At 48.5% G+C, this 27,781-nt stretch overlaps 2 protein-coding genes and 3 long non-coding RNA genes across 14 annotated transcripts; 2 read left to right on the top strand and 3 right to left on the bottom strand.

Moving 5' to 3' along the window:
• Positions 1-16: 16 nt before the first annotated feature.
• HMBS (hydroxymethylbilane synthase) lies at positions 17-7,516 on the bottom strand. 6 transcript variants are annotated; one of them, XM_077893812.1, is made up of 14 exons: positions 7,359-7,515; positions 4,941-4,994; positions 4,523-4,595; positions 4,085-4,134; positions 3,944-3,999; positions 3,504-3,581; positions 3,203-3,280; positions 3,028-3,103; positions 1,879-1,992; positions 1,587-1,625; positions 1,041-1,160; positions 767-820; positions 536-622; positions 17-445 (listed from the first exon to the last, which is right to left on the bottom strand). In XM_077893812.1, exons 1-14 carry the CDS (start codon positions 7,389-7,391, stop codon positions 272-274), a joined length of 1,086 nt encoding a protein of 361 aa, XP_077749938.1. In that variant the 5' UTR covers positions 7,392-7,515; the 3' UTR covers positions 17-271. The 6 variants fall into 6 exon arrangements, with proteins under 6 accessions (XP_077749938.1, XP_077749939.1, XP_077749942.1 ...); XM_077893813.1 differs by lacking the exon at positions 7,359-7,515 and adding an exon at positions 7,013-7,149; XM_077893816.1 differs by lacking the exon at positions 7,359-7,515 and adding an exon at positions 7,033-7,141 and having other exon boundaries at positions 4,941-4,990.
• On the top strand, positions 7,371-13,574 carry LOC144311386 (uncharacterized). The gene is made up of 3 exons (XR_013376934.1): positions 7,371-7,724; positions 11,538-12,665; positions 13,417-13,574. It is a non-coding gene; the product is annotated as an uncharacterized LOC144311386 (long non-coding RNA).
• Positions 9,276-18,954, bottom strand: VPS11 (VPS11 core subunit of CORVET and HOPS complexes). Its single transcript, XM_077893807.1, has 16 exons — positions 18,730-18,954; positions 18,029-18,177; positions 17,801-17,936; positions 17,313-17,476; positions 16,483-16,730; positions 15,573-15,774; positions 15,043-15,194; positions 13,906-14,092; positions 13,151-13,297; positions 12,881-13,069; positions 12,598-12,759; positions 12,251-12,390; positions 11,963-12,165; positions 11,659-11,830; positions 9,918-10,140; positions 9,276-9,788 (listed from the first exon to the last, which is right to left on the bottom strand). Exons 1-16 carry the CDS (start codon positions 18,914-18,916, stop codon positions 9,624-9,626), a joined length of 2,826 nt encoding a protein of 941 aa, XP_077749933.1. The 5' UTR covers positions 18,917-18,954; the 3' UTR covers positions 9,276-9,623.
• LOC144311384 (uncharacterized) lies at positions 18,538-26,740 on the top strand. Of its 3 annotated transcripts, none has more exons than XR_013376929.1 (5): positions 18,538-19,065; positions 21,155-21,329; positions 21,513-23,613; positions 25,574-25,621; positions 26,384-26,740. It is a non-coding gene; the product is annotated as an uncharacterized LOC144311384 (long non-coding RNA). The 3 variants fall into 3 exon arrangements; XR_013376928.1 differs by having other exon boundaries at positions 18,539-19,065; positions 21,138-21,329; XR_013376930.1 differs by having other exon boundaries at positions 18,613-19,065; positions 21,138-21,329; positions 21,513-21,668.
• Positions 26,188-27,757, bottom strand: LOC144311385 (uncharacterized). Of its 3 annotated transcripts, XR_013376933.1 has the most exons (3): positions 27,447-27,733; positions 26,826-26,928; positions 26,188-26,499 (listed from the first exon to the last, which is right to left on the bottom strand). It is a non-coding gene; the product is annotated as an uncharacterized LOC144311385 (long non-coding RNA). The 3 variants fall into 3 exon arrangements; XR_013376932.1 differs by lacking the exon at positions 26,826-26,928 and having other exon boundaries at positions 27,447-27,757; XR_013376931.1 differs by lacking the exon at positions 27,447-27,733 and having other exon boundaries at positions 26,826-27,282.
• Positions 27,758-27,781: the final 24 nt, after the last annotated feature.

The following is a 27,781-nucleotide window of genomic DNA, read 5'->3' as shown; positions in this document are numbered from 1 at the left end:
CCCACCAAAAACAAAGTCACCTTCAGAGCTGGTTTATTAGTTGAGTTGGTTACATTCAAAGGCCGTGGCTTGAACTTTCTCTAAAGAGATGAAACCTCCGCCTACTGCGGCAGCAAGGCACTCTTCACAGCCTCAAGGTGAGGCAAGTCTCTGACCTTGCAGTTCAACTCCCTGGGGTGATCACCTCAGTCAGCAGTGAGGATGGGGCACTGAGGGCTGGGAGGTAGGCACTGGACAATAGCCACCCAGACACCGGTGCCCCACAGAGCAGTTAGTGGGCATCATTAAGCTGCCGTGCAACATCCAGTATGTTCTTGGCTCCTTTGTTCAGCAGCAAACTGGCCAGGCTGATGCCCAGGTTCTCAGCAGCCAGCTGGGCTTCTCGTGGAATGTTCCGGGCAGTGATCCCCACCAGCTGCGGATCATCCTCGGGGCCATCTTCATGCTAGGTGAGGGAAGGAGGTGGGACTGGGTGAGCACCAAAGAGGTAACATGCGGGTTTGTTCCTCATTCCCTCACCCTCCAGCTTTGGCACCTGGGCTGTGATGTGGATGGTGGCCTGCATGGTCTCTTGCATGCTATCTGAGCCGTCTAGACTCCAGACTCCTCCAGTCAGGTACAGCTGGCAAAGAAAACAGTTACCTTGGCATATTCTGAAAGAGCTGCTTAGATGAAAACCCAGGCTCTTGTGGGCAAGGCGAGATGCACAGGGACACATGTCACCGTGCTCCCTTGCCTACCCTCCCACCCATCTTCCCCTGCTTACTTGCCCATCCTTCATAGCTGTATGCACTGCCACTGGCACACTGCAGCCTCCCTCCTGCAATGAGAAGTTCTCCCTGTGACTCACAGACTCTTAACACCCTCTGTCCCTCAGACACAGGGACCTCTGAAGATACAACACACAGAGGCAGGGGCCCAGACCTGAGTGGGTCCTGTCCATACACTCAAGAATGAGTTACCACTGAATAAAGAGCATTAATATGAGAAATCTCCCAACTCAAGTCCCCACCCCTCCACAGGTGAAACATGGCCGGTACCAGGTGCCTAAGGAAGGCTCGCTCAGCAATGCAGCGAAGCAGAGTCTCCGGATCATGCAACACGCCCACCAGGTCCAGCATGTCCTGGTCCTTGGCTCGGACTTCCACGCCCAGGGCCCCCTGATGGAAAAACAGACTAAGACATCAGGCCTAATCTTTCCCCAACCAATGGAGGTGAGAATGGGAACCAGCCCACTTCCACGGGCTCCCCAGGGTCCCTTTTAGCCCAGAAGCCCCCCAAGGCCTGCCCCTCCCTAGAAATGTTTATGCCAGGGGGAACCTTTGCAGCTCAGGTCATGAATGTGTAGTCCTGGGATCTGGCCCTGAATCGGGCTCCCTGCTCAGCAGGGCACCTGCTCATCCCTCTCTTTCTACTCCTCCCCCCCGTGCTCATGCACTGTCTCCTTCTCTCTCTCAAATAATATCTTAAAAAGAAAGAAAGAATGTTTATGCTGGGAGAAGCAGATGCAAAAGGTTATGGGACCAGCTTTTTGGCTGAATAAAAGAAAGGGCACATCAACACATGGCTTCCCTGGTCCAACATACCTGACCCACAGCATACATGCATTCCTCTGGGTGCAGGATCTGCAGGGGAACAGAACAGGCAGTCAGAGGGAGGAGATGGCGGTGCCTAAAAGCAGACAGTAGAGTAGTGAGGGGGGCTTCCCTTTCATAGAGAGCCTGGGTAGGCAAAACTGGGAGCCTGGCCTTTGATCCCCAATCTTCCCAGCCTGGAATCCATTTCCAGCTTTTACGGTTAGAGGCAGGGTGTTCAGAGGAAGAATATAGCCAGGGAAAGCAGGAGGATTACGGGGGACGGGACAGGGACAGCTCCTACCTGCCCCACTCGGTGCTGCCAGCCCATGCGCTGCAGACCAGCCGCAGCCAGGATGATGGCACTGAACTCCTGCAGCTCATCCAGCTTCCGGAGCCGGGTGTTGAGATTTCCCCGCTGCAGAGAGATGCTAAGGACTCCAAGCACTGGGCAGTCTGGTGCCTCGCTCCCCCTGCCTGAGTCTTTCTGTATCTAACGTCTCCCCTTTGGTCGTCCACTTGACCGTAACAGCTAACATTTACTTAATTACTAACACCAGACACGGATCAAAAGTGCTTTATGTACTCCTGCTTAATTTTCATAACCCAGTGAGGTAGGTATTATAATTATTTCCATTTTACAGATGAGGAAAATGACGGAAAGGTTAACCAACTTGCCCAAGATTACAAGACCTCTGAGAAGCATTCTCTGACCCTCAAGTCTGTGCTTAGAGATGTTCCAGCTAGAAGTGTCCAGAGAATTGCCTACTTTGTGCATGGGAGAGCTTAACACTGTACTGTTTTGAAAATTAGTTTCATAAAACATTCGATACATTTAGAATATCAAAGTACAGTGGGATATGAAATGAAAGATGGAAACAGGGATCCCTGGGTGGCGCAGCGGTTTGGCGCCTGCCTTTGGCCCGGGGCGTGATCCTGGAGACCCAGGATCGAGTCCCACATCGGGCTCCCTGCATGGAGCCTGCTTCTCCCTCTGCCTATGTCTCTGCCTCTCTCTCTCTCTCTGTGACTATCATAAATAATAAAATAAAAAAAATTAAAAAAAAAAAAAGAAAATGAGTTTAAAAAAAAAAAAAAAGATGGAAACACTCTCCACCTTCCCCTTCCCAAGGAATCACTGGTTAGTATCACTTTGTATTATCAATGGCCATTTGTCTCCAGAACTGAAATGTAAAGCCCTATAATCAAGGACAACATTGGTTTCGCTCACCATTTTCCCTAGTGCCAGGCACTGGCCTGGGGCTAAGAAAATATGAAAGGATTATGGATGGATGGGTGGGTAGATGGATGAACAGGGTGGGCAGTGGAGGACAGACATTCCATTGGCCCCTGTCCACTTCCTCTGGAAGCTCCTTTCACTCTCATGACTCCCAGGGCCCTCTTACCCTGCCTTCCTCTTTGGCTATCCCCCCGCCCACCTCAAAAAGGATACAATGCTCCTGAACTCTAGGTGCGGGAACTTTCTCTGCAGCTGAGCTGCTCTCCGCAGGGAGCTGGTTCCCACCACGCTGCTCAGAGATAGGGTTTAAAATGAGATTTAACCTGAGATATCCCCCTCCTCCTCTTCCTCCCAGCCCTCCACTTTCTGTGCATGTCCCACCACTCACCTCTTCTCTGGCAAGGTTTCTAGAGTTTTCCCAACAAATTTTGGGTGAAAGACAACAGCATCATAGGGGTTCTCCCGCCTGGAGACAGACAGTCACAGAATGAGGACAAAATCTCAGTGCAGGTCACTTCCAGGCTCTCTCAATAACCAACTAACTGGCATGTTCTCAGTTTTCTGCCATGCCCAACACTCCTCAGAGCCAGGAGACAGCCCTTGAGGCAGAGGGCAGAGGCCCAAAGGGGAAAAGCAAAGGCTAACGTGATGCCTCCCCCTGCCCAGGCCCCAACCCGCCCGGTTCTTACTTGCAGATGGCTCCGATGGTGAAGCCAGGAGGAAGCACTGTGGGCAGGTCCTTCAGAGAGTGAACAACCAGGTCGACTCTAGAGAGACAGGAGAGGGAGGCAAGGAGAAGGGACCCGGCAGCAGGCCCCCAGCCCTCCTCCACTCCAGTGTGTGCTTGGAGCAGATCAGGAAGCAGGCCTGTCCGAGACCTCAGGACCCTGAGCCAGGGCCCCGCCCCGCCTCACCCTCTCCTCTGTGCCCCTCCGGGAGCCAATCCTGCATTCCGGGCAGCCAGATGGCTCAGAACCAGGACACCCTCTTTTTCTGAGGCCTCAGAAACCCACACATAAGCCTCCCTCTAGCCTACCCAAAGGCTGAAGTCCCACAGTCTAGCTGATATCGGGTCTGATATGCACAGGAGTCCTAGCACGAGACTGAGCAAGAACTGTCCTTCACTTACTCGTTCTTCTCCAGCGCGTGTTCCAGCTCCTTGGTAAACAGGCTCTTCTCTCCAATCTGCCAGTCAAAAAAGAGGCTCAGAGTGAATCTCTTGGGGGAAGGAAAGAGGAGGGAAGAGAAAGGAGTGGGGGGAACATGTTACCTTAGAGAGTGCAGTGTCAAGAATCTTGTCCCCCGTGGTCGACATAGCAACTGAGGAGAGAACCAATCACGTGCTCACTGATGCCCATTTCCTGAGCTCCTACTGAGCTCGTACTGTGTTAAGAGTCCTAGTGAATACAGAGGCACATACACCACAATTCCTGCCCTCTGAGAATGTCACGATCTAGCAGGAAGACTAGACACATTGATAAAAAAGACCCAAAGCAGAAGATAGTAAATGCCAGGCTAGCCCAGGGAGTCAGAGCTGGAAATATTCAGAGGAAATGGCCCTCCAACCTGGGGACAGCCAAGAATTCTCGGAGGCAATGGGACAAAGCTTTGGGCCTAGGGAAAGCCAGAAATGCTGTGTTTGCCCCTCTGGGGCAGGGGAGGGGAGGAGGCCTTCCCATTAGCTTCCACTCCTGTCCAGAAAACTCACCAATTTCAAACTGTAGGCCTGGGTACAAGGCTTTCAGCATTGCCACCACACTGTCTGTCTGTATGCGAGCCAGCTGGGGGCAAAAATCCCAATTAGTTCTGTCCTTCTGTGGCACTGTCCTAAGCTCATACCCTCTAGGATTAGGGATATACAGAAGGAACTGGAATTAAGAGGGGGGGTTTGAATACCCACCTAGGAAGGAGAGGGGTGTGGCCTGGGAGCCCTCTGTACCCCAACAACTTGCCCAGCCTCTCTCTCCACAGAATGCAATATGCCATCCTTCATGGGATTAACACTCAGCCACCCCATTTTCTCCTCCTGAGATCCTGGGAACTAACTCTCTGGGCTCCATAACCTGTAATACTGTGAGCACAGAACCCTTCCGCCAAACTTCCTCCACCCGGGTAACCATACTCACCTGGCTCTTTCGGGTACCCACACGAATCACTCTCATCTTTGGGCCGTTTCCTTCCTGCAGAAAAAAAATCCCCAAGTCACAGTCCCCTCTGTTCCTCGTATTCCTCAACCAACACCTTGTCCAAAAACCAGAATCAATGTCTTGGAAGAAAAGAACCCCAGGCCCTGGCCTGTGGCCAGCTGAGCCTCAGTGTGAGGCGATCCTCTCAGACTGGTCCCTTTACTTCCTCAATACCTTCTGCCGTCCTCACAGATTCCGAGAAACAGAGACCTGAGGGAAGTGACAGCAGGACCCTGTGCTGCTGCTGCTGTAATAACCGGACACTGAGCCCGGAGGCCCATCCTGGCTAAGGCTGTGGGACTGCTGCGCATAGCCAGGTGGGCGAAGAGATAAGGCCCATCAGCCTGGCCACAGGGAGGGTGGGTCCTACAGCAGACAGGGGCAGGGCAGCTAGGGCCATAAGGCAATGTGCGCTGAGTCAGTGAGGAGAAGTTCAGTGTTCACAATACAGCAGGTACTGGTGCGTTGCCACCTTGATGCCAACAGCTATCCCACAGCTGCCACACCGTGGATCCCCTAATCTGGTTGGAATGCATAAAGGACTGGGGTCAACAGATCTTACGTAGAGTCCTGCTCAGCTTCCTGGCTCGATGGCCTTGAGCATATCATCTCATCACTATTTGTTCCTCTATAAAATGAAGAGGTTTGGATTCTAGTATCTTCTCCTTCTGATGTTCTATGAAAATAAAAGGCTAAGCTGCCTGATGTCCATGCACCTGGAGTGCTGCCTCTGGTCTCTCCGACCAGAAATATTGGGACGTCAGTGACCAACCTAGGAACTCAAAGGGACACACCTCTTCCTCCTGCCAGAGTACCTTACAAAGGTGTTCGGTGCCAAGTACGTAGAACTGGGTTCTTCAATCTGAGGTCCTGTTTCTTTCTGGATCAGAGAGTAACCACTTTATGTAATGTCAACTTTCCCTATTCTGAGATCTTCATCCTGTGGAGTTGTTTTCCAGGCAAGCTTCTGGGCCCTCTGTTGTTGGGAGGACGTGACAGCTGGCTGCTCCTGGACCCTAATCTACTGTGTTGCTATCAGTTCTCCCACAAATAAACTCTAAGGACTCGGAACAAATTAGGCTAGGCCTGAAATGCTAAACATGGCCACTAAAAATTCTGGGGCACTGGGAGCCCACAGAAAGGGATCTAAGGTCCCAGAAACTGCTAGGTCCAAACAATCCTTTAATTGCATCAATTCTGCACAGCATATTTTATTCCATTAAAAAAATATTTATCGGGACACCTGGTTGGCTCAGTGGTTGAGCATCTATCTGCCTTCAGCTCAGATCGTGATCCCGGATTCCTGGGATGAAGTCCTGCAGCAGGCTGCCCACAGGGAGCCTGCTTCTCCCTCTGCCTATGTCTCTGCTTCTCTGTGTGTCTCTTGTGAATAAATAAATAAATTATTTAAAAATAAATTTACTGAACACGTACATGCTAGAACTATTGCTTTTAATCTTCATGACAACCTATCAGTCAGTGCGGGTATCTCTGGGACCATGTTACACAAGCAACCGAGGAGTAAAAGGACTTGCCCAGAGTCACACAGTTAATAATGGGAAAAGAGCTGGAGCCAGAATCCAGATTTTCCCACTCCCAGCCCAGTGCTCGAGAATGTCTGCAATGGCAAAGAATCCCTCTCCTCCCCAGCAGGTCGGGAGATAAGCAGCTGCCCCATCTCTTTCTTATCTCGGGCTGGCAGTGGCCTCCACCGGCTGTAGTTTGCATCGACACAAGCCCGGAGCTCCGGCAACGAACCGGGGTGAGGAAGGCTCGAGTAGGGCGCCCCACCCACCGGAGTAACCCAAAGGTGTGTCTCGGCTGGGAACCTTGAGAGGAGGCTAGGCCTGGGTGACCGCTAAAAGGGGAAAAGAAAAGGCACACTTTCCAAGATGTTTGTGTGCAGTTGGGACTTGGGGTTACGCTGTGCTCTCACGATCCAAAGTGGGACCTCCTCCCAAGGTGGCCGAATCCCGCCTCGGCCCTGTCTCGTGCGAAAGGGTCCCGGGCACCTGGGGTCGTGGAGACGAACTTTCCTGCGCGGGGTCCTTAAGTCTAGAGCGGCGGCTGCGGGGCACGGCGGAACCCCACCCAGATCCCCGCAGGGACGGGGCGATCGGCGCAGACTACCCCTCCGCTCCTGACCCCCCGCGCCCCTCTCACTCATTTCCCCGTCCTTCCTAAGGGCAACCCGGCTACTGGCCCTTTAAAGATCGTTTCGAGAGGAAAAAAAAAAAAAAAAAGACAAGACGGACAGTGGCTCCGACCAATAGCAGAGCGAGGGTGGCAGAGGGAGCCAATCGCTGCGCCGCCAGCCCGGAGCGCCGAAGTTGCGAGAGTCGCGGGCTCGGTACTCACCGCCGCGGCGGCCGCGGTGCCGTTGCCCGACATGGCCGTGCTCGGGAGGGAGGTCCGGCGGGCGGCGCCCAGGGCTCCGGCAGCCGGGGGAGCCGGAGGGCCCGGCCGCCGGGCAGCGCCGTGCACGCGGGCCCGAGCTCCTCCTGCAGCCAGACTCGGGCCCTGCGTCACTTCCGGCGCCCGCCCTCCGCGGGGAGGACCACCCTCGGGGCGGGAATTGGGAGGATTGCGACAGACACGACCTTCCTCTCCTGCTCCCGCCCCTACTCGGCGAGGCTGGTGGGGGCGCTGGGTTCCCGTCCACCCCGGCCTAACAGCTGTTCATTTCTGCTCCTCCACACACCTCGTTCTCGATCAAGAATACTGGTCAGTGACTAAGCTGTCCCCCAAATTTACCCACAAAGTCTGCAGGGCCCTCTGCCCCCCCAAAGGGATAGTCAACCCAAAGTTAGCCCAAGAAGGACAGAGTATTAACTTCAAAATACTATGTTTGAAGTAAAGCATCCTTGAGCGACATCCACAGCCCTTCAGCTGGATTCCACGCGTCCAAATAAGAGGATGCTCCAGAGGGGCAGTGGTTGAGCATCTGCCTTTGGCTCACTCAGGTCGTGATCCTGGGGTCCTGGGATGGAGTCCTATCTCAGGCTCCCAGCAGGGAGCCTGCTTCTCCCTCTGTCTCTGCTTCTCCCTGTGCCTCTCATGAATATATAAATAAAATCTTTAAAAAAAAAAAAAAAAAAAGGATGCTCTAGAAACTTGGTCACCTAGAATTCTACAGCTTTATCTCCTTAGCTGTAGCACAAGGAATTAGAGCAGCTTATGTGGTGCTTCCCTGGTTCTGTTAAAACTTAACCCTCAAGTGGGCAACATTCCTATTTTTTAAATGAGGAAACTGGTTCAGACAGCAAAGGTCAGGCCTAAAGACAACTGAAGTGGGAGTGCCAACATATTATTGTTAGTGGGAAAATGTGTTAAGTGCTTTATCCACTAACAGTATTAATAACCGTGTACTAAGCACCCACGTGCTAACCACTATCAAAAGAACTGGACACTCAATTGCTCCTTCAGCCTTCATTACAGGTGTACAAGGGAGGTGTTATTCCTGACATACAGATGAAAAAACTGAGGCTCAGACGAGTTGAGAGATGCCCTAAATCAAACCAGAATTCAAACTTAGGTCAGCTGACAAAGTATTTTTAGCCACGACAAATCTACTCCTTCTAAATCCTACCTAAAACACAATGTCCAAGTTACTTTCTTGGGCTAAGCAACCCCATTGGAGCAATTTTCTTTTTAATTTTTTAAGTAGGCTCCATGCTGGGCTTGGACCACAATGTGGGGCTTGAACTTGCAACCCTGAGATCAAGATCTGAGCTGAAACCAAAAGCCAGCCGCTTAACCAGCTGAGCCCCTCAAGCACCCCAGGACAGTCTTCCAATAGGCAGTGTAACCCAAATTATAGGCAGACGACTAGCAACACAAACTGCAGCTGGCAACTTTGGAAAGAAGGGAAAAATGTTTCAGCAAAGGCCCCTTCATCCCACTTATCAACTGGTACTAAATCGAGTGAGACACCACCCTACCCATCATTGTAAAGGCACGCCTAAACCCCAGGGTCCTCACCAGAATTGGCCTCCTGCTTGAACACCGTTCAAACAAGAGCCATAGAGACCAGCCAGACTACAGAGCAGGTGCCGTTGGGGGGCCTCAGTCCAGGCTGCTCTTGGAGCAGAAAGGTAATAGGACTTTCGCAGTTCTTCAGTAAATCGAAGTCTGCTAGGTGCCACAGACCTCACCCGTTACTGGAAGGAACTGTGCAGGAAAGGAAGTGGAATTCTACCAGAGAAGAGCAAAGTAGTACATTTTGCCCAGCTAAGAATCACCAGGAAGTCCCCAGAATAAACCCGGCAACCCCCAAACTATTATATTCTTTTATTTATACATTCTGGGAGCAAGGACCCAAGCACAGCCTGGTGCTCTTGGATAGAGAATAAAGCAGCTATTGTTCATACTCAGAGGTTGCTGAGGTGCCCTCCCCCGCTGGTCTGGAATGATCCGCACTGCTCAGAAAGTCAACAGGAGGAATGGCGGGCTGGCCAAAGAAAGAAGGAGAAAAAGAAAGTCCCCTTTACTCCTGAGGGCTATGGCATCAGATCGGGGCGGAGTCCTGGGCATGTCTGCCTGACTCCTGTGTGACAGCCTTGCCTCTGCCCCCCATGTCCTTGCTGCTGTGCCTTCACTATCACACCCCTCCCCACCAGCTGCTTAAGTGCCCCTCCTGGAGTGCATGAGCAAGTCCCGTTGCAGCCCAGCCTCCAGGCTTGCGTTCAGCCTGGCCGTGGGAGGGTCGGTCAGCAGAGTCAATTTGTTGAAAACACCTCGGCCAAAGTAGTCCGCAATCACAGAGAAGCTATCATTCGAGCACTTGAGCTGCAGGGAAAGAGGAGGGAAGAATCAGAACTGCAGGTCCCTGTCCTAAGTGAGGAGGACAGACAGAAACTAGCTAATGCTCCCATGACACCCTGTGAATGGGGCAGTCATCCACCCACTCACACCCACCTGGTGCTGGAACTGATCGTGGAGATCGCGTTTCTGTTCCTGGGCCCGAATCATATCCATGACCTTCCGGTTTTCAGGGAGGCAGGTGGGGCAATCGGCATCACTTTCCGAGTAACTCTCAAAGCAGTGTTGGTGGAAGGAGTGGCCGCAGAGGAAGTGGACTGAGGGCAACTCCAAGGCACTGTTACAGATGCTGCACTTGGTCTTCTGGAAAATCTTTGGACTGCAGGCAAGGGAGACCAGAAAGAAGTGGCAAAGAGTAAGGGCAGAGCCAAGAGCCAGGTACAGAGAGGAGGCGGCTGCAGTCGAGGAAGAAAGAGAGGTTCCTGGAAGGAACTATATAGGCCCTGCCCTTGTTACCAATAGGGAGTCAAATGAGGCCACCAGCCTTGGGCCTGCAGTGAGTCTCGGCAGGTTCCCTGCAGGTCCAACTGATGCTTTCAGTTTTCATAACTACTGCTAAATTGTCTTTCGTGTATTTTAAAAAAATATATTTATTTTTTAATGAGAAACACAGAGAGAGTGACAGAGACATAGGCAAAAGGAGAAGCAGGTTGCCTGTGGGGAGCCTGATGTGGGACTCGATTCCAGGACCCGGGATCATGACCTGAGCCAAAGGCAGACGTTCAACTACTGAGCCACGAAGGAGTCCTTATTTTTTTTAATTGAAGCATTGCTGATGTGTGTCACATTAGTTTCGAGTGGACAACACAGTGACTGACAAGTCTCTATGTCATGCTGTGATCATCACCAGTGTAGCTGCTGTAACAACAACAGCTATGACCACAGCGCTGACCATACTCCCTACACTGTATTTTCATCCCTGTGACTTAGTCATTCCCATAATTGGGAGCCTGTACTGGCCTTTCAGGTCTCTACTCAGATGTGACCCTTCCAGTGAGGCCGTTCCTGGCCACCTTATACGTGACAACATACAGATGCTCTGTACCCTGCACCCCTTCTGAAACTAATTTTCTCCTTAGACCTTATCATCACCTGACACAACATTCTGCTTATTTTGATCTGTCTCTACCTCCACACTGTAAGCTCCACACAGCAGGGCTTTTTGTCTGTGTTGTTAAGAACAGTGCTTCAGATATGATAGGGGCTCAGTAAGTATTTGTGAGATGAAGAAACTGTTCTTCTCAAATATTTTACAATGTTAAGGGCAGATTAAAACCTAAAAGTAGGAGATTAATCTATACTATAAATACTTCTAAGTTATCCACTTTCTGTATTTTCTAACACAAAGTTTTTTTACTTCTGAATGGCTTCCAACCACAACTTAAATGTGTTTAAGAGAAATAAAATAGTGGGATGTCTGGGTGGCTCAGGGGCTGAGTGTCTGCCCTTGGCTCATGTAGTGATCCCAGGGTCCTGGGATCGAGTCCTGCTCAGGCTCCCTGCATGGAGCCTGCTTCTCCCTCGGCCTATATCTCTGCCTCTGTGTGTGTGTCTTGTGAATAAATAAATAAAATCTTAAAAAAAAAAAGGGGGGGTGAAATAAAATATAGATTCATACAGAAAGAAAAGTACCTGCCACAAGATAACATTCTCCAAAACCCAAAAAATAATGGTCTATGGATTAAATCATCCTTTGGAATTCCTCCATTAAAACAGATCTTGAAAAACGAAATGTTTGAACAGGCTCCATGTGACCCTCTACAAAAAGTATTTAGTGACACCCTGGGAAGAACAAAGTCATCCCCTGGACTGCTCTACAGGGCCAGCTGTCAAGTACCTCGCCTTGAGCTCCTGGATCTCCTGGCGGATGCGGGTGGTCTCCTCTCGGTACCGTCGCACCCGGAGCTCATCCTGTGAGATCTGCTGGCTCTGTTTCTGCAGTTTTTGGACCAGGTAATCCCGGATGACAGACAGGGTAGCTGTTGAGTTGTGGGCCAGTGTCTGCACCACTGAGATTGGGTCCAGAGGAAAACAAGACAGTGAATCAGCCAGCCCCATCTGGATAGAATGGAAGAGCCCCTGGCCCAGAGCCGTCAGCAGCCCACCCCCACCACCACCCCCGATCCCATCCTCTCCAGTACCCAGAAGGGGTGGCATGAGGTTCTTGCTCTCAATGTGCTTAAGCACTGCTGCCACATACTCCTTGCAGTCCTCCTCCTTCCGGGCAAAGTAGCTGAGCGCCTGTTCCCATAGGGAGGGCTCCTGCTCCCCATGGCGCTCACACACAGCGATCACCTGCCGGTACTGCTCGTGCTGCATGTGGTAGTGCATGATCTGCTGGAACCTGGGGCCAGGGGAAGGCGCACCTCAGGGACCGTCCCGGGAAAACTCGAGCCTTCCCCCTTCCCTGAAGTGGTCCCAAATCTTACAGCTTCCCCTGTTCATAGAGGTAAAGGACCCCATCCTGAAAGTCATGCATCTGGCAGAGGACCAGGGCTTTGTCAAAGACGTCACAAAAGCGGCCGCTCTTCAGCAGGGAGATGGCCTCTGCATGAAGTTTCTCTTTGACCTAGGGCAGAAGGACAGAGCTGCTGGACAGACGGGCAAAATTACAGGGTCTCTCGAGACGATTAACTGCCTCTTTGATTGTCTCTTGACCAAGGACTATTCAGCCCCCGGGGTGAAGTGTTACTCATCTAAAGAATGCAACTGCAGAAGGCAGAGGAACAGAGGAACAGCTTCTCCAGCACCTCCCATAGTGTCTGCGAGGCCTCACCTGTGGATCTTTCTCATGGGCCCAGTTCTGCAACCGTAGCTCCAGGAGCGTATCATAGATGCCCTGCGGTGAGTCGGGCTGTACTTCACTCATGTGTTCCAGGAAGGCTTTCAACTCTCGAGGGTTGTTGGCGAAGATGGGGATGAACTCCTCTGAGTTGGCCTAGGATGATGACGGGAGAGGGGATAGGGGGTTGAGAGGAGGCCGAGTGAATGGGCATGATACCCTTGAGGCCCCCCGGGTGATCCCTGCTGTTCAAAAACCATTCTCCCTGAGGTCTCACCCTGCATCCAGGAGCCTCTCTATCGCCTCGGCCTTCAAGGCTAGGCTGATAGTCTGTACAGAGTCCCTTCAGCAACTGGGTCGTCTGCTCTGGTATATGGTGCATGAGGATCTTGCCATAGCGTTTCATGTTGCTCTCTGCCTGCTCAAAAGGCAGCTTGCCGATGTACCGTAGGGCTTCCTGATAATTCTGTGGAGAGGGAAAGGGCAGAAGAAGCACTCTCATCATCCTGGGGATGTCCCAGAAAAAGAGTCAGTCTGTCTCACTTACCTTGATGTCCTCTAGCTGGATCTTTAAGTACCACTCATGATGTGCATGGTTCTCAGCCAAGTAGAGGGCATGGGAGTAGTAGCCAGCCTGCCGGAGAACCTTGATGGCTGTCTCCACATCAAAGTGGACTTCACTCTCACTCTTTGTCTGCCAGGGAGATGTGACACAAAATCATTTGCAGAAATGGGGTTGGGGAAGGGAGACATGCATCTGATTCTAAGACCAGATTCTTTTTTCTTTCTTTCTTTTTTTTTTTTTTTTTCCAGTAAGCTCTAGACCTAACGTGAGGCTTGAACTCACAACCCAGAGATCAAGAGTCACGTGTTCTACTGACTGAACCAGCCAGGCACCCCCAGATTCTTAAGATAACAATAATGACCAAGATGGTGGAAGACAAAACAAAAAAAAAAGGAAATAAAGTCCATGGTTTTAAAACATTACATCTTCTTGCTTCTCAGAGTTTCTAAGAGTCAAAGCCCTCCTCTGCCCCTACTATTACAGGGACTCCTTTGGGGACCCAGGAGTCTCCCAGTGTTAATTCCCTGAGCTTAGATACTATGGGAAGTTCAGGCATCATAAAACAAGAGCAGAGATGGGGGAACTAGTAGGAAACGTTGTTCCTCTTCCCAGTTTATAGGCTAGAGGGTCCTGGTCCTCCGAATAAGATCAGCTCTTCCCTCTCCCTCCATATGCTGAAGAAGGCCAAGCCCTGGTGGAGCCACCTCATGCTCAGTGGGACCCCCACCACCCTGCACCTTGATGAACTCCTCTAGCTTTGAGCTGTCCTTGAGCTTGGTGTAGCAGTTGAGCAGCAGCGTGGTATGGTCAGCGTTGGCCAGGGACTGCCGGTGGAGGGTCTGTAGGTAGGCAGTCAGGTTATGAATGCGCTGGGCATCCAGAAACTTGCGGATCACATAGGATGGCTCCAACTTTCCAATGGTTCTAGAGAGACACATGCATCAAAGAGTATCTGGGTCAGTAAGTATACTTCTCAAACTTTCATATGCATAGGAGTCACTAGCAGATCTTCTTAAAATGTAAATTATTTTGGTAGGTCTGGGGTGAGACCTGAGACTCTGTATTTCTAACAAAGACCATATCAATACCACTAGACTATAGACCACATGAGAAGCAAGGCTCCAGAACACTGATTCTTAAACTTGGCTGAAAACAGGAATTCTAGAGAGATAGGGAAAGAAGCTAGACAGGTTCCCACAATCCCTTATATTAGAGCAAAAAATTTCCGGAATTATGGGATCCCTGGGTGGCGCAGCGGTTTGGTGCCTGCCTTTGGCCTGGGGCGCGATCCTGGAGACCCGGGATCGAATCCCACGTCGGGCTCCCGGTGCATGGAGCCTGCTTCTCCCTCTGCCTGTGTCTCTGCCTCTCTCTCTCTGTGTGTGTGTGTGACTATCATAAATAAATAAATAATATTTTAAAAAAAAAATTTCCGGAATTAGTACCAAAGGAAGAAACTGTGGAAGCCAAGACATGAATACCTTTTTCCCTTGAAAGAATCAGGTCAAAACAATTTTTTTTTTCTTTTAAACTAAGCTATATGCCCAATGTGGGGCTTGAACTCATGGCCCTGAGATTAAGAGTTGAATGCTCAACCAACGAGCCAGCTGGCCACCCCTAAAATGAATATTAACAGAGGCTGGACTAAGGTTTAAGACAAGAAGTATTTGTTGGCCTAATTGTATCTTGGTCATGTAATATTTAACCTTAAGGGCTCCCTTTGCAATTAAGTGTACTGTCTTCTCACTCAGGCCATCACAGTTCCTGCAGAAAGAAAGGGTGGTTCTGGTAGAGTCTGCTCCCCTCACCCAAACCCAGCCATTAGCCTATCTGGCTGCATGCAAAACTATATCCTAAAGCACTCCGGGACAGACCGTATATACTGCTGAACAGCCCCATCGTGGTTGCCCTTGCTGTAGAGATGGTCCCCATACTGCATGAAGATCTGGGCCAACCCATCACTGTCCAGGTGCTGGCTCTTGGCCAGGTTAATGGCCATCTCAAATAGGTTCTTCTTAAACAGCATCTGGAAGGGGGAGAGATTAGAAAATTGGTAGAGGCCATCCAGAGACATCATCTTCCCAGAATGTACCTAGAATGCACAACCCAGACGTTCCTAGAGCTCTGATCTGCCTAGGTCCTAGACAGGGCGAGACCCCTCAAATAGCCTCAAGGCCAGGATCGCCTTACCTTGCAAGGCTCTTGGCAGACAGAGGGGACCCAGCCATTATCTCCCTCTGAGACCTCATCCCAGACCATTTGCCTTGTAATTCTACTCTAAGGAAGCTGGGAAAGCCTGTACCCCAAAGGGAAGAAAACACCCTGGCCAAGGTGACTTGGGGAGCCTGTTCCTACAGCTGCGTCTGGGTGCCTGTGGCCAGCTCTGGGAACCTGGTGGCCTTGCCTCCAGTTTGGTCTGTGTGTCCTTCTCCTGCAGTGCGTGGACCCGCCCATCCCGCGTCAGCACGTACAGGGAGCCCCACTCAGCAAGCACATCCACTACATCCTCAAAGACGGCACTATAGGCTATAAACTTGTTGCACAGGTCGTAGATGTTGAGAATCTGCTTGTCGGAGCTCTGTGAGTCCCTACTGGTAAACTCTGACCTGTGTGGAAAAGAAAAAGCACCAGATATTTATACCACCTCTGTCTCAGCTCCCCCTTACGTAACAACTTTGGTGCTGCCCATTCCACCCGGAACAAATCACCCTTTGGCCCTTCTAGCAACGTAACCCATAAATGCAGCATTGCCCTGACAGTCATAGGAAGAGGACAGACAGACCTGACCTACCCTTCAGGATTCTGTGATTAACATAAGCAATAGATTAAAAAATTAAGTACGTTCAAACACCCTTTCTTTTAATATAATTAGCACCTGGTATATGTGAGACACTCTGCTTTATGCTGAATGAAAACAAACCAATGTTGACAAAGATCACTTTCCTCACGCAGAAGACCTGCCCAGGTGGTAGGTCTTTCAGGTGGCTCAGTATAAAAATACTGTGTTCTGCACTCCCCAGCCCTGCCCAACTTCTCTACTCATTTCCTTGTTCCTCCACCCAATTTATTTTGACTAAAGAGCAAAAAAAGTACAAAAAGAGGTCCGAAATCCCCTCTAGTGCACCAGAGCTGCTTAGCAAATGTCTTTAGCAAAAATACATTTTTCAGTAAAAACATTACAACTGAATCTAGGTGTGAGAGCAGTATACGTAAAACCAAAGTAGGAGATTGACAGGATCCAGGTATTAGGATTTTAAAACCATGCAAATTCTGGGGAACAAGGATAGCTCTCTCCCTTTCCCTGGAGTCCTTACTTGGGAGAAACCTTCCGGTCACGGGAGACAATGACAAGGTAGCCTCTAAACCAGTGAGCGATGAGCTTATGGCCCTCAAACGCAAAGCAGGGCCCACGTTCATCAGGTTGGTACAAGTAGACACATTCATCTCCTGCCACTATGAACTGCAGGTCCTGTGAAGGGTCACTTAGGGCTGAGCAGCGCAGTCCACAACCATGGGTGTCCAACTCCACACGAGGGTAGTCCTTTCCAGAAACTATATAGGACTGCAAGAAGAAAGGGGTTAACAGGCTACCTTTCAAGAGGGGGCATCTATGCCTTCCCAAAAGTGTTCCCATCTCCACACTGGCTCGCTCTCTCTTTTTAACTCATAGTACCCTAAGACTTTCCCTGGTGCTTGCTTTGTCCGTTAACCATCACCCATCTATGAAATATATAAGCAGGCACCACATTTTCTTCCTGTGTGTGTACTATCACTACCTACTAACGGAATCCTGCCACCACAAGAGATGCAATAATCTTGAACTGTTTTACCAAAAGACTATTCCTGACAGTAGGCTGCCAGAAATTAGAAGAGCATCAGGAACCAGCAAAGTAAAGCAACTTGTCCAACGTCACTTAACAAGTTAGGAAGAAAATTCAGGTCTTTAACTACAAGCCCTAGTTCTTTTCCTAATTCTGACTCTTCCTCCTCTTATAAGTGAAGAAATAAAATACTAAGCAGGGCAAATGACTCAAGGCTACAAGATGAAAAATTTAAGGAACTCTTGTCAATTCCTTACCCTAGGCCCCTGAGCAATGGAGAACCCTTTCCTGACTGCATCTAACCGCGGAGGTCCTAGTCATACCTGAACATTCTCAGTTGTCACAACAAACAAATGAGTGATCTTTCCTGCTTGGCGAAAGGCCAGTCCAGTTACAGGATAGTTGCCCTTGTGCAGAATCTGGGTCTTGCTATGCCGGTCCCGGGTGATGTCTCCTTTGTTCAATGTAACACTGCCATCTGTGAAACCTGGAGGAGAGCAGGAAACAGCACTTTACTTAGGCTGAAAAGATCAGGAAGCACAGAAGGGGGAAAAGACCATTTGAAGCACTTGTTGGAAGTGACAAGCTTCCTCCTTATACCCAACTTCTCCAATGGTTAACATAAAATTGGTACTCACGGACTCTTCTTCAAAGAACAAAACTAAATGCTTTCCCATTCCAAACTGTAATATCTCAAAGTCCTGAGTTCAGTACAAAGTGATCTCATTAAAACAATGAAGACAAGCTGCAGAAGCAACTTTGAAGAAAATCTATAAGGAATTACAGAGTGTCAGCTTTGCCTTTTGCTTACCGATGGCCATAAAGTTGAGATTTTCGTGGACAGTCAAACAAGACACAACAGTCGGCTCTGTTCCTGGGATGGCAGGGAAGATTCGGGTGCAGAGTGGATTGCCACCATCTCTCTTCTCCAGGTTCCAGATCTTTACCTGTGAACGGATCTCAGATGTGTGAATGCTAGTCCCCTCCAACAACTGTTCCTAGTCTTCTGATTCTTTCCCCCTTCCTTTCTAGGACTCACCAGGGGGTTGATGCCTTCTTCATCTTCACCAACAGATGCCAAAATATTGTGCTGCTTCAGTTGGTACAGGTGTGTCACCCGGAGTTTGTAGGCTTGGAAGCCTGTAGGCTGTAGGGAGCGAGGCAAGAACCAGATTTGGCCTTCCATATGTTCAGAGTAGTCAAGGAGCCTCCTTTCCAAGGAGAGATATTTAGACCAGAATGCATATAACTACTGACATACATTCAGCTCTTTAGAATTTCTCAAGGATTTTCCCACATATCATTTCTGGAAAGTCCCCATCTTAAAGAGTGGAAAAGGCCAGAGTTAATAACAACACTATGAAAACAAAGCAGCAAACCCTTGGTTTTATTTATCTCCTTGGGCCCGGGAGATAATGACACCTTATATAATCATCTTGTAAAGCCTACTTGCATCCATTGTTTTGATTGATCTTAAAAATAACCTTGCCAAGTGGATATTTCATGCCACTTTAACAGAGAAGTAAACTGAAGCCCAGAAAGGTTAAATAACTTGCCCAGGACTGCTTAGTTGGCAACAAGTTAGAGCATGGACTTCCTTCTTTCTTTCCTCAGACCACAGGAGCATTGGACGCCCATCTAAAGGAAAGTGGCACGCACGAAACCCTCTGCCCGACAGATTCCATCCCAAGTGGATCTCTTCAGGGATCCCGGGAGGGGACGGCTCCAGAGGAAGGATATCTCCAAAGACGAGGCTCCCTCGGCCTGAGTCGCAGACAGTGATGCCGGGAGGGAGGCAAAGGAACTTGGAGGCAGCGGGTCCTGAGGCAGGTGCAGCTGCGGGAGCAGCCCCATCATTGCCTAGCGGCTCCTTCACCAATTCCTTGTCGAAGAAAACGAAGCGCCGCCACTGCAGGTAGGCCGCCATCTTGGCCGAAGGTCCCCGCCTCCAGGAGGGAGGTCATGTGAGAGGAGCGCGCGGGTCACGTGACGGGACAGCTTCCTGGAGCCTGAGTGCACATGCGCCGTGGAGTCCGAGTGACAGCTTCCCCAGGGCTGTAGGCGGGGCGACCGGAGGTAGGACTCCCAGCAGCCGCTTGCTCTGTGGTTTGCGAGTTTGCCGGTTCTGTACCTGCCCTGGCTAACATGCTGCTGCTGCTGCTGCTGCTGCTGCTGCTGCTGCTTCTTCTTCTTCTTTTTTTTTTTTTGGCTAACATGCTTCTGAAGTGCTGGACCTCTCTCCTCTTGAGTATCAGTTTCCTTCCTTGTTAAATGCATGGGCAGTGAGGGATCAAGATAAGGAAAGCCAGGCGCGTGGCTGGCTCAGTCGGTTAACCATCCCGTTCTTGATTTCCGCCCAGGTGGTGATCTCAGGGTCCTGGGATTGAGCCTGCCTCCAGCTCTGGGCTCCGCGCAGAGTCCGCTTGAGATTCTCTCTCTTCTTCTGCCGCTCCCCCTGCTCGCGTGTTCTCTCTCTCTCTCTCTCTCTCTCTCTCAAAAAAAAAAAAAAAAAAAAAAAAGGATGTCATGCTCGTTGTGAATTGTAACCCACTTTTCCTAAATATGTTATGTTCTGAGCTCCCAGGACTGTTTTGAGGCATAAATGAACCACGGTTTGTGAAAATGCTTTTCCAGCTGTAGGAGCAGGGAAATAAAATTAGAACCTTGTGTCTGCCACCAGACACAGATTGCGAACCAGTGTCTTACTTTCGTTTTTGTGTCCCTCTGTCAGAGTGTGTGGCACGAATTATACACGTAAAATGTGTTTCTTAACGAAGCTAGGAAATACTCATGGTGCGGGAATTCTCAGGAACGTGGGCTTTTTTTCCCTTTCCTATTGTGGGAGGGTATGGGACATAAGCCGAACACAGGGAAAAGCCTAGAAGGGGCATCTCTGAGAGCTGAGTGATTTAACAAGCGGCAATTGTCTGAGATATTCCATGGCCACCCACCATTTCCATCTCTGGCTAAACCAACTGTTTGGGTGGAAAAGTGTAGGTGTATAGTTTGGTGTCACGAGGAGCTGGGTACAGGAGTGACAGTCATTTTGAGATAATGTGGACATATGAAAAATTGACCATGTGGTTAGTATTTGTGAAGTTTCTTTTGCACCCCTCTCCCCCACAGCTTTTTATTTCCAGAATATTTTACTCCTTATTCCCACCAGCTGGAGCTCCCAGAGAGCGGGGGCTGCGTTTTGTTTACCATGAACCAGGCCTAACATTGCTGGTAAATGTTCCATGTTTGGTTGAAAGAATGAATGTGGATGATTTTCCTCTTACCCCCTCCACTCCTCAATCTGGTTGATAGAAAAGGTAGTGCCCATTTGCTAAAGAGATAAGTGAGAGGAAGAAACAGTCTAGCCACCACCACCAGGCACATAGATTTCCAGACATCCAGCTCAGGTTTCTTTCCTCTGTCACAGTTTCAGGATCTGAACCCATGGGCAGAAGCACAAATGGGGAGTAGACTGGGTCCACTTTCACCCACTGAGTATATTTTGTACCATTCATTAGAATTTTTTGATAGTATGTCAGTTAAGACTATGAATAGGGGGAATCCGGCAGCCCTGGTGGCTCAGCGGTTTAGCGCCACCTTCAGTCCAGGGCCTGATCCCGGAGACTGGGGATCCAGTCCCACTTCAGGGTCCCTGCATAGAGCCTACTTCTTCCTCTGCCTGTGTCTCTGCGTCTCTCTGTCTCTCATGAATAAATAATTTTTAAAAATTTTTTAAAAGACTATGAATAATATATGTTAAAAGAAGCAGGGATCCCTGGGTGGCGCAGCGGTTTGGTGCCTGCCTTTGGCCCAGGGCGTGATCCTGGAGACTCGGGATCGAATCCCACGTCGGGCTCCCGGTGCATGGAGCCTGCTTCTCTCTCTGCCTATGTCTCTGACTCTCTCTCTCTCTCTCTCTCTGTGTGACTATCATAAATAAATACAAATTTTAAAAAAATTTTTTAAAAAAAGAAGCAACGTAGAGGGTGCCTGGCTGGTTCAGTCAGTAGAGCATGCGACTCTTGATCTTGGGACCATCAACTCATAACATTGGATGCACAGCTTACATTAAAAAAAAAGCATCAATGTGAGGGGAGGGGGTGAAGGATGGGTGAAATAGTTAAGGGGATTGTCTTTTTTTTTTTTTTAAGATTTTACTTTTATTTAGAGAGAGCACGTGCAAGCAGGGGGAGGAGCAGAGGGAGAGGGAGAGAGAGTCCCAGGCAGACTCCCAGCCAAGTGCGGAGCTCCACACCAGGCTGGATCCCATGACCCTGAAATCATGACCTGAGCCGAAATCACGACCTACCCTTTCAACCGACTGAACCATCCAGGCACCCCAGGTAAAGGGGATTAAATGGTATTTTATACAATGAATAAGACAGGGGATGCAATATACAACATAGGGAATATAGTCAATAAAAAGTTATGAAAATTTTGTGTGGCAACTGATGGTTAACTAGATTTACATGGTGACCATTTTGGGTTTTTTTTAAGATTTATTTATTTATTTTTATTTATGATAGACACAGAAAGAGAGAGAGAAAGAGGCAGAGACACAGGAGGAGGAGAAGCAGGCTCCATGCCAGGTGCCCGACGTGGGACTCGATCTCTGGACTCCAGGATCGCACCCTGGGCCAAAGGCAGGCGCCAAACCGCTGAGCCACCCAGGGATCCCCATGGTGACCATTTTGTAATGTATATAAATCAATAGGTTTTATGCTTGAAACTAACACAATGTTGTATATCAGTCATTTTTTTCAATAAAATAAAGAAGCGATGTGAAAGCAGAGATGTGAACAGAGTGGCATCTTTGCTGTTCACATGGGTGCTCCCCCTACTGTCCAAAGGCAGAGGCTCAGAGTCTTCCTATAACATCTGAACCTGGTAAAGACTGTGCCCCTTTGGTCTTCTTACTCATGAGGGTACCAAGGCAGAGATTAGCAACCCACTGCACCTCTTCAGACTTACTGCCTTCCTCTCTTGCCTCTTTTAACAAATATGTATCAAGTACTCACTATCCTGCAATTGTACTAAATGCCCAGAATATAAATATGAACAAGACATTATTCTTGCCCTTTAGGGAGCTCAATCACCACCATGGGGGACATAGAAAGGACTGACCATGACCACCTTAATTTTATGTAATGAATTATACTTAACAGAGCATTTTAACTTTGTATGGACTTTTATTTTTTTTTATTTTTTATTTTTTGTATGGACTTTTAATAGCAACCATTTGCAGAAGTATCATTATCTCTGGTGAGAAATGAAGTCCCTAAGAGGTTCAAGTGACTCTCGGCAAGCACATCAAAGTTCTTCAGTTCCCCAACCTTTAATTAGATGCTTTTCTGGAGTGTGAAGCTAGGTATACTTGTTAGAACATACCCCAGGATTTGCCTTTTTATTATATTTGTCTGAGTCCAGGAACTTCAATATAGTGAGGAAGATAAGCAGGCAAACTGCACAGAAAATGATATACTAATTCAGTTCTGCATATGGAGAACATGAGTTCTTTAGGGACTGAAGATCAAGAGACAATTCAACTCCTTAGCTTGAAATTAAAGAGATCGCAATTCAGAATCAAGGAATGCCTAGCCATGGACTCGCTTTTCCCCTTCAGCAAACTGCTTCCTGTGACGTACAAAACAGTCATATCTACTGGAGCACAACAGGAACACTTCTTTTTTTAATTTATTTATTAATAAGAGATAGAGAGAGAGAGGTAGAGACACAGGCAGAGGGAGAAGCAGGCTCCTGCGGGAAGCCCGGAGCCCGATGTGGGACCCGATTCCAGGATCATGCCCTGAGTCAAAGGCAGATGCTCAACCACTGAGCCACCCAAGGGCCCTAAAACAAGAACACTTCTTGTTCTGACTGCTCATTTTTATTTTCTATGTTTGTTTTGTTTCTTTCTCATCTGGCTTTCTGGGTAGAAATCATTTTCCAGACTACTGAAAGGTCTGGGTTTTTCTCTTAGTCCCTAAAAAGGCTAAAAGTTTCCATGTTAGCAACAGGAAGGTCAATCTAAAATAAACTCTGAAGTCTCCCCGTACAGGAGAGCCCAAGTTCCAAAGCCATAGTGACATAGGAGGAAGCAATTAGCTAATTATGGACTGTGAAAATCTGGCCCACAAAAGGGAAAGGAAATTCCCCATGAATTTGGCAAAGCACTTAACCAAACTTTTAACACTGCAGTAGTGCCCATTTTTAAGTTGTATTTCTCTAGACTAAGAACAAAAACAAGTAGTTAATGTATATTTGGTGCTTAGGCCATCTCAAGCGCTGTGCTAAGCACTTTCCCCTTTTACGTCAACCCTGTAAGACTCATACTACCATGTAGCTTTTATTTTTTTTATTTTTATTTTTTTTAAGATCTTATTTGAGACAGAGAGCACAAGTGAGAGAGAGAGAGAACTTGAGTGGGGAGGGGAAGCAGAGGGAGAAGCAGGCTCCCCACTGAGCAGGGCGCCCAATATGGGATTTGATTCCAGGATCCTGGGACCATGACCTGAGCCGAAGGCAGACACTTAACCGACTGAGCCTCCCAGGCACTGCAGCATGTCGCTTTTAATGCCTTAGAAACTGAGGCTCAGGAAAGCTAAACAACTGCCTGGAGTCACACAGGTAGGAAATGTTGTGTACAGGCAAATCCAGGCCTGTCCAAATCTAAAGCCCCATATTCTGGGTGCTTGATTTAACTTTTTTTTTTTTTTAAGAAACTCAATTCCATAAATCTGTTCATAATTCTGAGTGATTTTCCATGTGGTCATGAAATCACAGAATTCAAGAACACTGCAAGTCTTGCTTTCTCTTGACACATAATCATCCCTATCTCAATGCAAACTGGGAAATGTTCCCAATCCTGTCTGCTTATCCACCCCTCCATCCTATTCAAATTCATAATATTAGGACTGTAGAAATGCGCCAGTATCCTTCATAGTGTCCTTAAGGATACAGAGACTGTCATCACTGCTGTTGGGAGCACATGTAATAAACCTTTCTGGAGAGCAATTTGGCAATATATACGAAATGCCTAAAGAGGAATTTAAGCCTGCATAACCACTTCTGGGAATTTATACTAAGTAGATTAAAAGGGATAAATTTGCATAAAGATTTGTCATGAAGTGTCTATTGCAATTTTATAATAGCAGAAAAGAAGGAAACAACGTGATTGTCAAATAGTAACCTTGGTAAATAAATTATAGTTCTTCATGCTGCAATTCTATAAAGATAGCCACTGAAAATTCTGTAGAGAAAAAAAATGATGTAGGGAAATGTTCTCAGTAAGTTAAACGAAAAAGTCACAAAATGTTATCTCTGTTAAGTCTCAAGTGAGTGTGTGGCTTTACACATAATGACATAAAATAAACATAAACATGTTTAATTTAGAAAATTCAATTGTGGATGGTTTTTATTTTATTCTTTGTTTTTCCTATGTTCTCCATCATCAAGTTTTCTTCAGTAACCATATTTCTTTTGTAATTCTAAAACCACTGAAGTAGAAAAATACTTATCCTGGTGCAGCTTTTTCTGCTAAGTGAGTTTTCCCCTGCCCAAGGTTTCCAGCAAAATCAAACCCTCTACTCTTTTGTGCAACACATACAAAAGGTTTTTTAAATTATTATTGGAGTAGGGGCGCCTGGGTGGCTCAGCAGTTGAGTACCTGCCTTCGGCCCAGGGCATGATCCTGAAGTCCTGGGATCGAGTCCCACATCAGGCTCCCTGCATGGCACCTATGTCCCCCTTTGCCTATGTCTCTGCTTCTCTCTGTCTCTCATGAATAAATAAAATCTTCTAAAAAATTATTGGAGTATAACATATATGGAAAAGCATATATACTACAGTTCATTTTCACAAAGCCACTGCAACCAAGGCAAAGAGAGCACTGCCAGCACCCCAAGAAAGCTGTTATGCACTAAACACTACCACCATCAACACAGCTTAGTTTTGCCTGCTTATCCACCCCTCCATCCTATTCAAATTCATAATATGTTTTAAACTTTATATAAGTGAAATCATAAAGTATGTACTCTTTGGCTTCTTTTTTCACTCAATATTATCTTTGTGGGATTAAGTTGCAGAATGAATAGCAGACCATTTATTTTCACTGCTGTATAGAATTATATTGTGTGAATCCACCACAATTTATTCACCCATCCAACTACTGATGAGTGGGTAATATTCAATTTGGGGCTATTATGAATAAAGCCGTTACAAACAGTCTCTTGGTGAATATATGTAAGACATTTGTTACATGTAAACCTAAGATTGGGGTTGCTGGGTGACACCTAAGTTAAAATTCTCCTGAATCAGGATGTTTGCCCTGATAACACTGCCCTCAGCACATGACAACATGCATGGTTTATAATGTATGCATACGCCTTTGCTAATGTGTTCATTTCAATCTTCTGTCACTATGACACATGTCCTGCAAGATGGCAAGTTGTGGGTTTCTGCTCCATGTGGGGAAGGGATGTAGTCCTCAAATATTAAGAAGTTACTCTAAACGAGAACTAGTGAATTTAGATGCCTTGGTCGACCTAAATCATGTTATTTACCTTCAAATTTTCCCATTGTTTTACAGGATGTTCTGGGAAACACTATTCTCCTCTTTGGTCAGAGAACAAAACAGGTGAGGCTCCCCAGAGTACTTGCACCTGCTGTATCTCCCAGGGGGACAGATACCCAGGTCAAAAACCTTAGCTGCAGCAAACCTGTGCTCCCATCAAGGATATTCTGGGGATCAGAGCTCAAGAGCAGAGCACACTGATCTTCTTTCTGTCCCAACTTGTAGCCATTCAATAGGTTTTTAATGAGTGCATTGAAACCATGAATATATTTGTTTCCCAACAGACTGTGATTTTTCTAAAAACAAGGACATAGTCATCCCCATCTTGGGAATCCCACACCTAGTACAGCACCTAAGACAGAGGCCCAATAAACATTAAAAATGCATCTGTTTGAAATGATTGCTAAGAATCTACCCTCCCAGATAGCTACTCAAAAGTAAAGGCAGTCATACAGAAACAAAATCTTTCTGTGGAACTGAAATGACAACATATGTCCATTACTGCGGCTAAACAACCCCCATGCTATGCAATGTTCTATAGCAGTAAACAATGAGGTGAATCTTTACACACTGACAAGGAAAAGGCTCCGTGATCTGTTATTAGTCACACACACACACAAAAAAGCAAATTGCGAACAATCTAATTATGTAATATTTTATCATTTAGAAAACAGCAAAAACTACATGTTTCAAGATACTATGTACAGTAAGTGGACAGGAAGAGATCTGGAAGGTTACACACCACACTCATAATAGCAAGTAGTCCAGAGAGAGTGAGGTTGAGGATGGTATCAAAAGGTTTTATTTCTCCTTGTTTCTACCAAGGTCTCCATATGAAGACTGAACAATTCAGATTGAAGAAAAATAGATCTCTCCCTGGTACTGCCAGTAGGTTTATCTTCTAAGTATAGACACCTGATTTCTCTGTCTCCTGAAGAATCCTGAAAAATGTAAAGAAAGAACAGATACATAATTTCTTAGGGCATCCCTGGGTGGCTCAGTGGTTTAGCGCCTGCCTTTGGCCGAGGGCCTAATCCTGGAGACCCAGGATCGAGTCCCACGTCGGGGTCCCTGCACGGAGCCTGCTTCTCCCTCTGCCTGTGTCTCTGCCCCGCCTCCCCCAATGAATAATAAAATCTTAAAAAAAAAAAAAAAAAAGTTCTGCCCAGGGCCTTCGGGGGAGACTCCTGTAAAAGGGAGGCCGAGAGTCGACTTGGGGAGAGGAGGAAACAGAACAATTTTCCAAAATTAAGAAAAGCGCGCTCACATGAATAAAATGGGAGAGGAGCGCTCTCCAAGGGCCGCGCACACTTCAAGAGCTGCAAAATAGACAGAAGGGAGGGAGGAGCGCCAAATACCTGTCCGAGGTACTTTAATTTGGATTTCGAAGCAGGAAAAGAGAAGGGAAGATACACAAAATTTAATGGAATGAAAATCTGAGGTGGTGCATTTAAGATCAATTACAGCCTCACAAATAAAAGTCTCTCTTTTATGTACAGGGCATGGCATTTTGGAATATTCTGTCCCTAAAAATGGAGCTTAGAGGGACACGTGGGTGGCTCAGAGGTTGAGCGTCTGCCTTTGGCTCAGGTCGTGATCTCTGGGTCCTGGGACTGAGTATTGCACTGACCCCCCCCCCACCCCCCGCCCGCAGGGAGCCCATCTCTGTCTCTCCGTGTCTCTCATAAATAAATGGAGCTCAGAGTAAGGAGTCCCGGCCAAATTCCGCCACCGATCCAAGTGTCATCTCCGTCCCACTGGCGAGCATCTCTGCCGGTGGCTTCAGTGTCACCGGGGGACCGGGGCGGGGTGGGCCACCCCTGAAGCGCGGCCATGCTGATTTCCATCCAAAGCCCAGGGCGGTCCAACACCAACAGCAAGCGAGCACCTCTTCCGCGTGGCTGCGGAGGGGACGCGGCTCACTCCCCCCCGCGGCCGGGGCTCCGCAGGAGGCCGGAGAAACAGGGCCGAGCGCGGGACCGTCCGTGCGCCCGCCGCACCGGGGTCCCCCGGCTCCCGACCCCGGCCGCCGGGCATCCGGTGCGGGAGGCCGGAAAGGTCCGGGAGCGCACCGGGGCGGGCGCGGGGCCCGTGACGTGGTCCAATCCCCGGCGGGCGTCGGCGGTTTTCCCCCAACCGGCGGACTGGCCCCTCGGCGGCCTCCGGGGCCCCAGCCGGCTTCGGGGGCGGGGGCGGGGCCAGGACGTGGCCCAATGGGAGCGC

The sequence above is a fragment of the Canis aureus genome, chromosome 3 (assembly GCF_053574225.1).
Source record: "Canis aureus isolate CA01 chromosome 3, VMU_Caureus_v.1.0, whole genome shotgun sequence".
NCBI classification, from domain to species: domain Eukaryota; kingdom Metazoa; phylum Chordata; class Mammalia; order Carnivora; family Canidae; genus Canis; species Canis aureus.
This window is presented reverse-complemented; position numbering and strand designations above follow the sequence as displayed.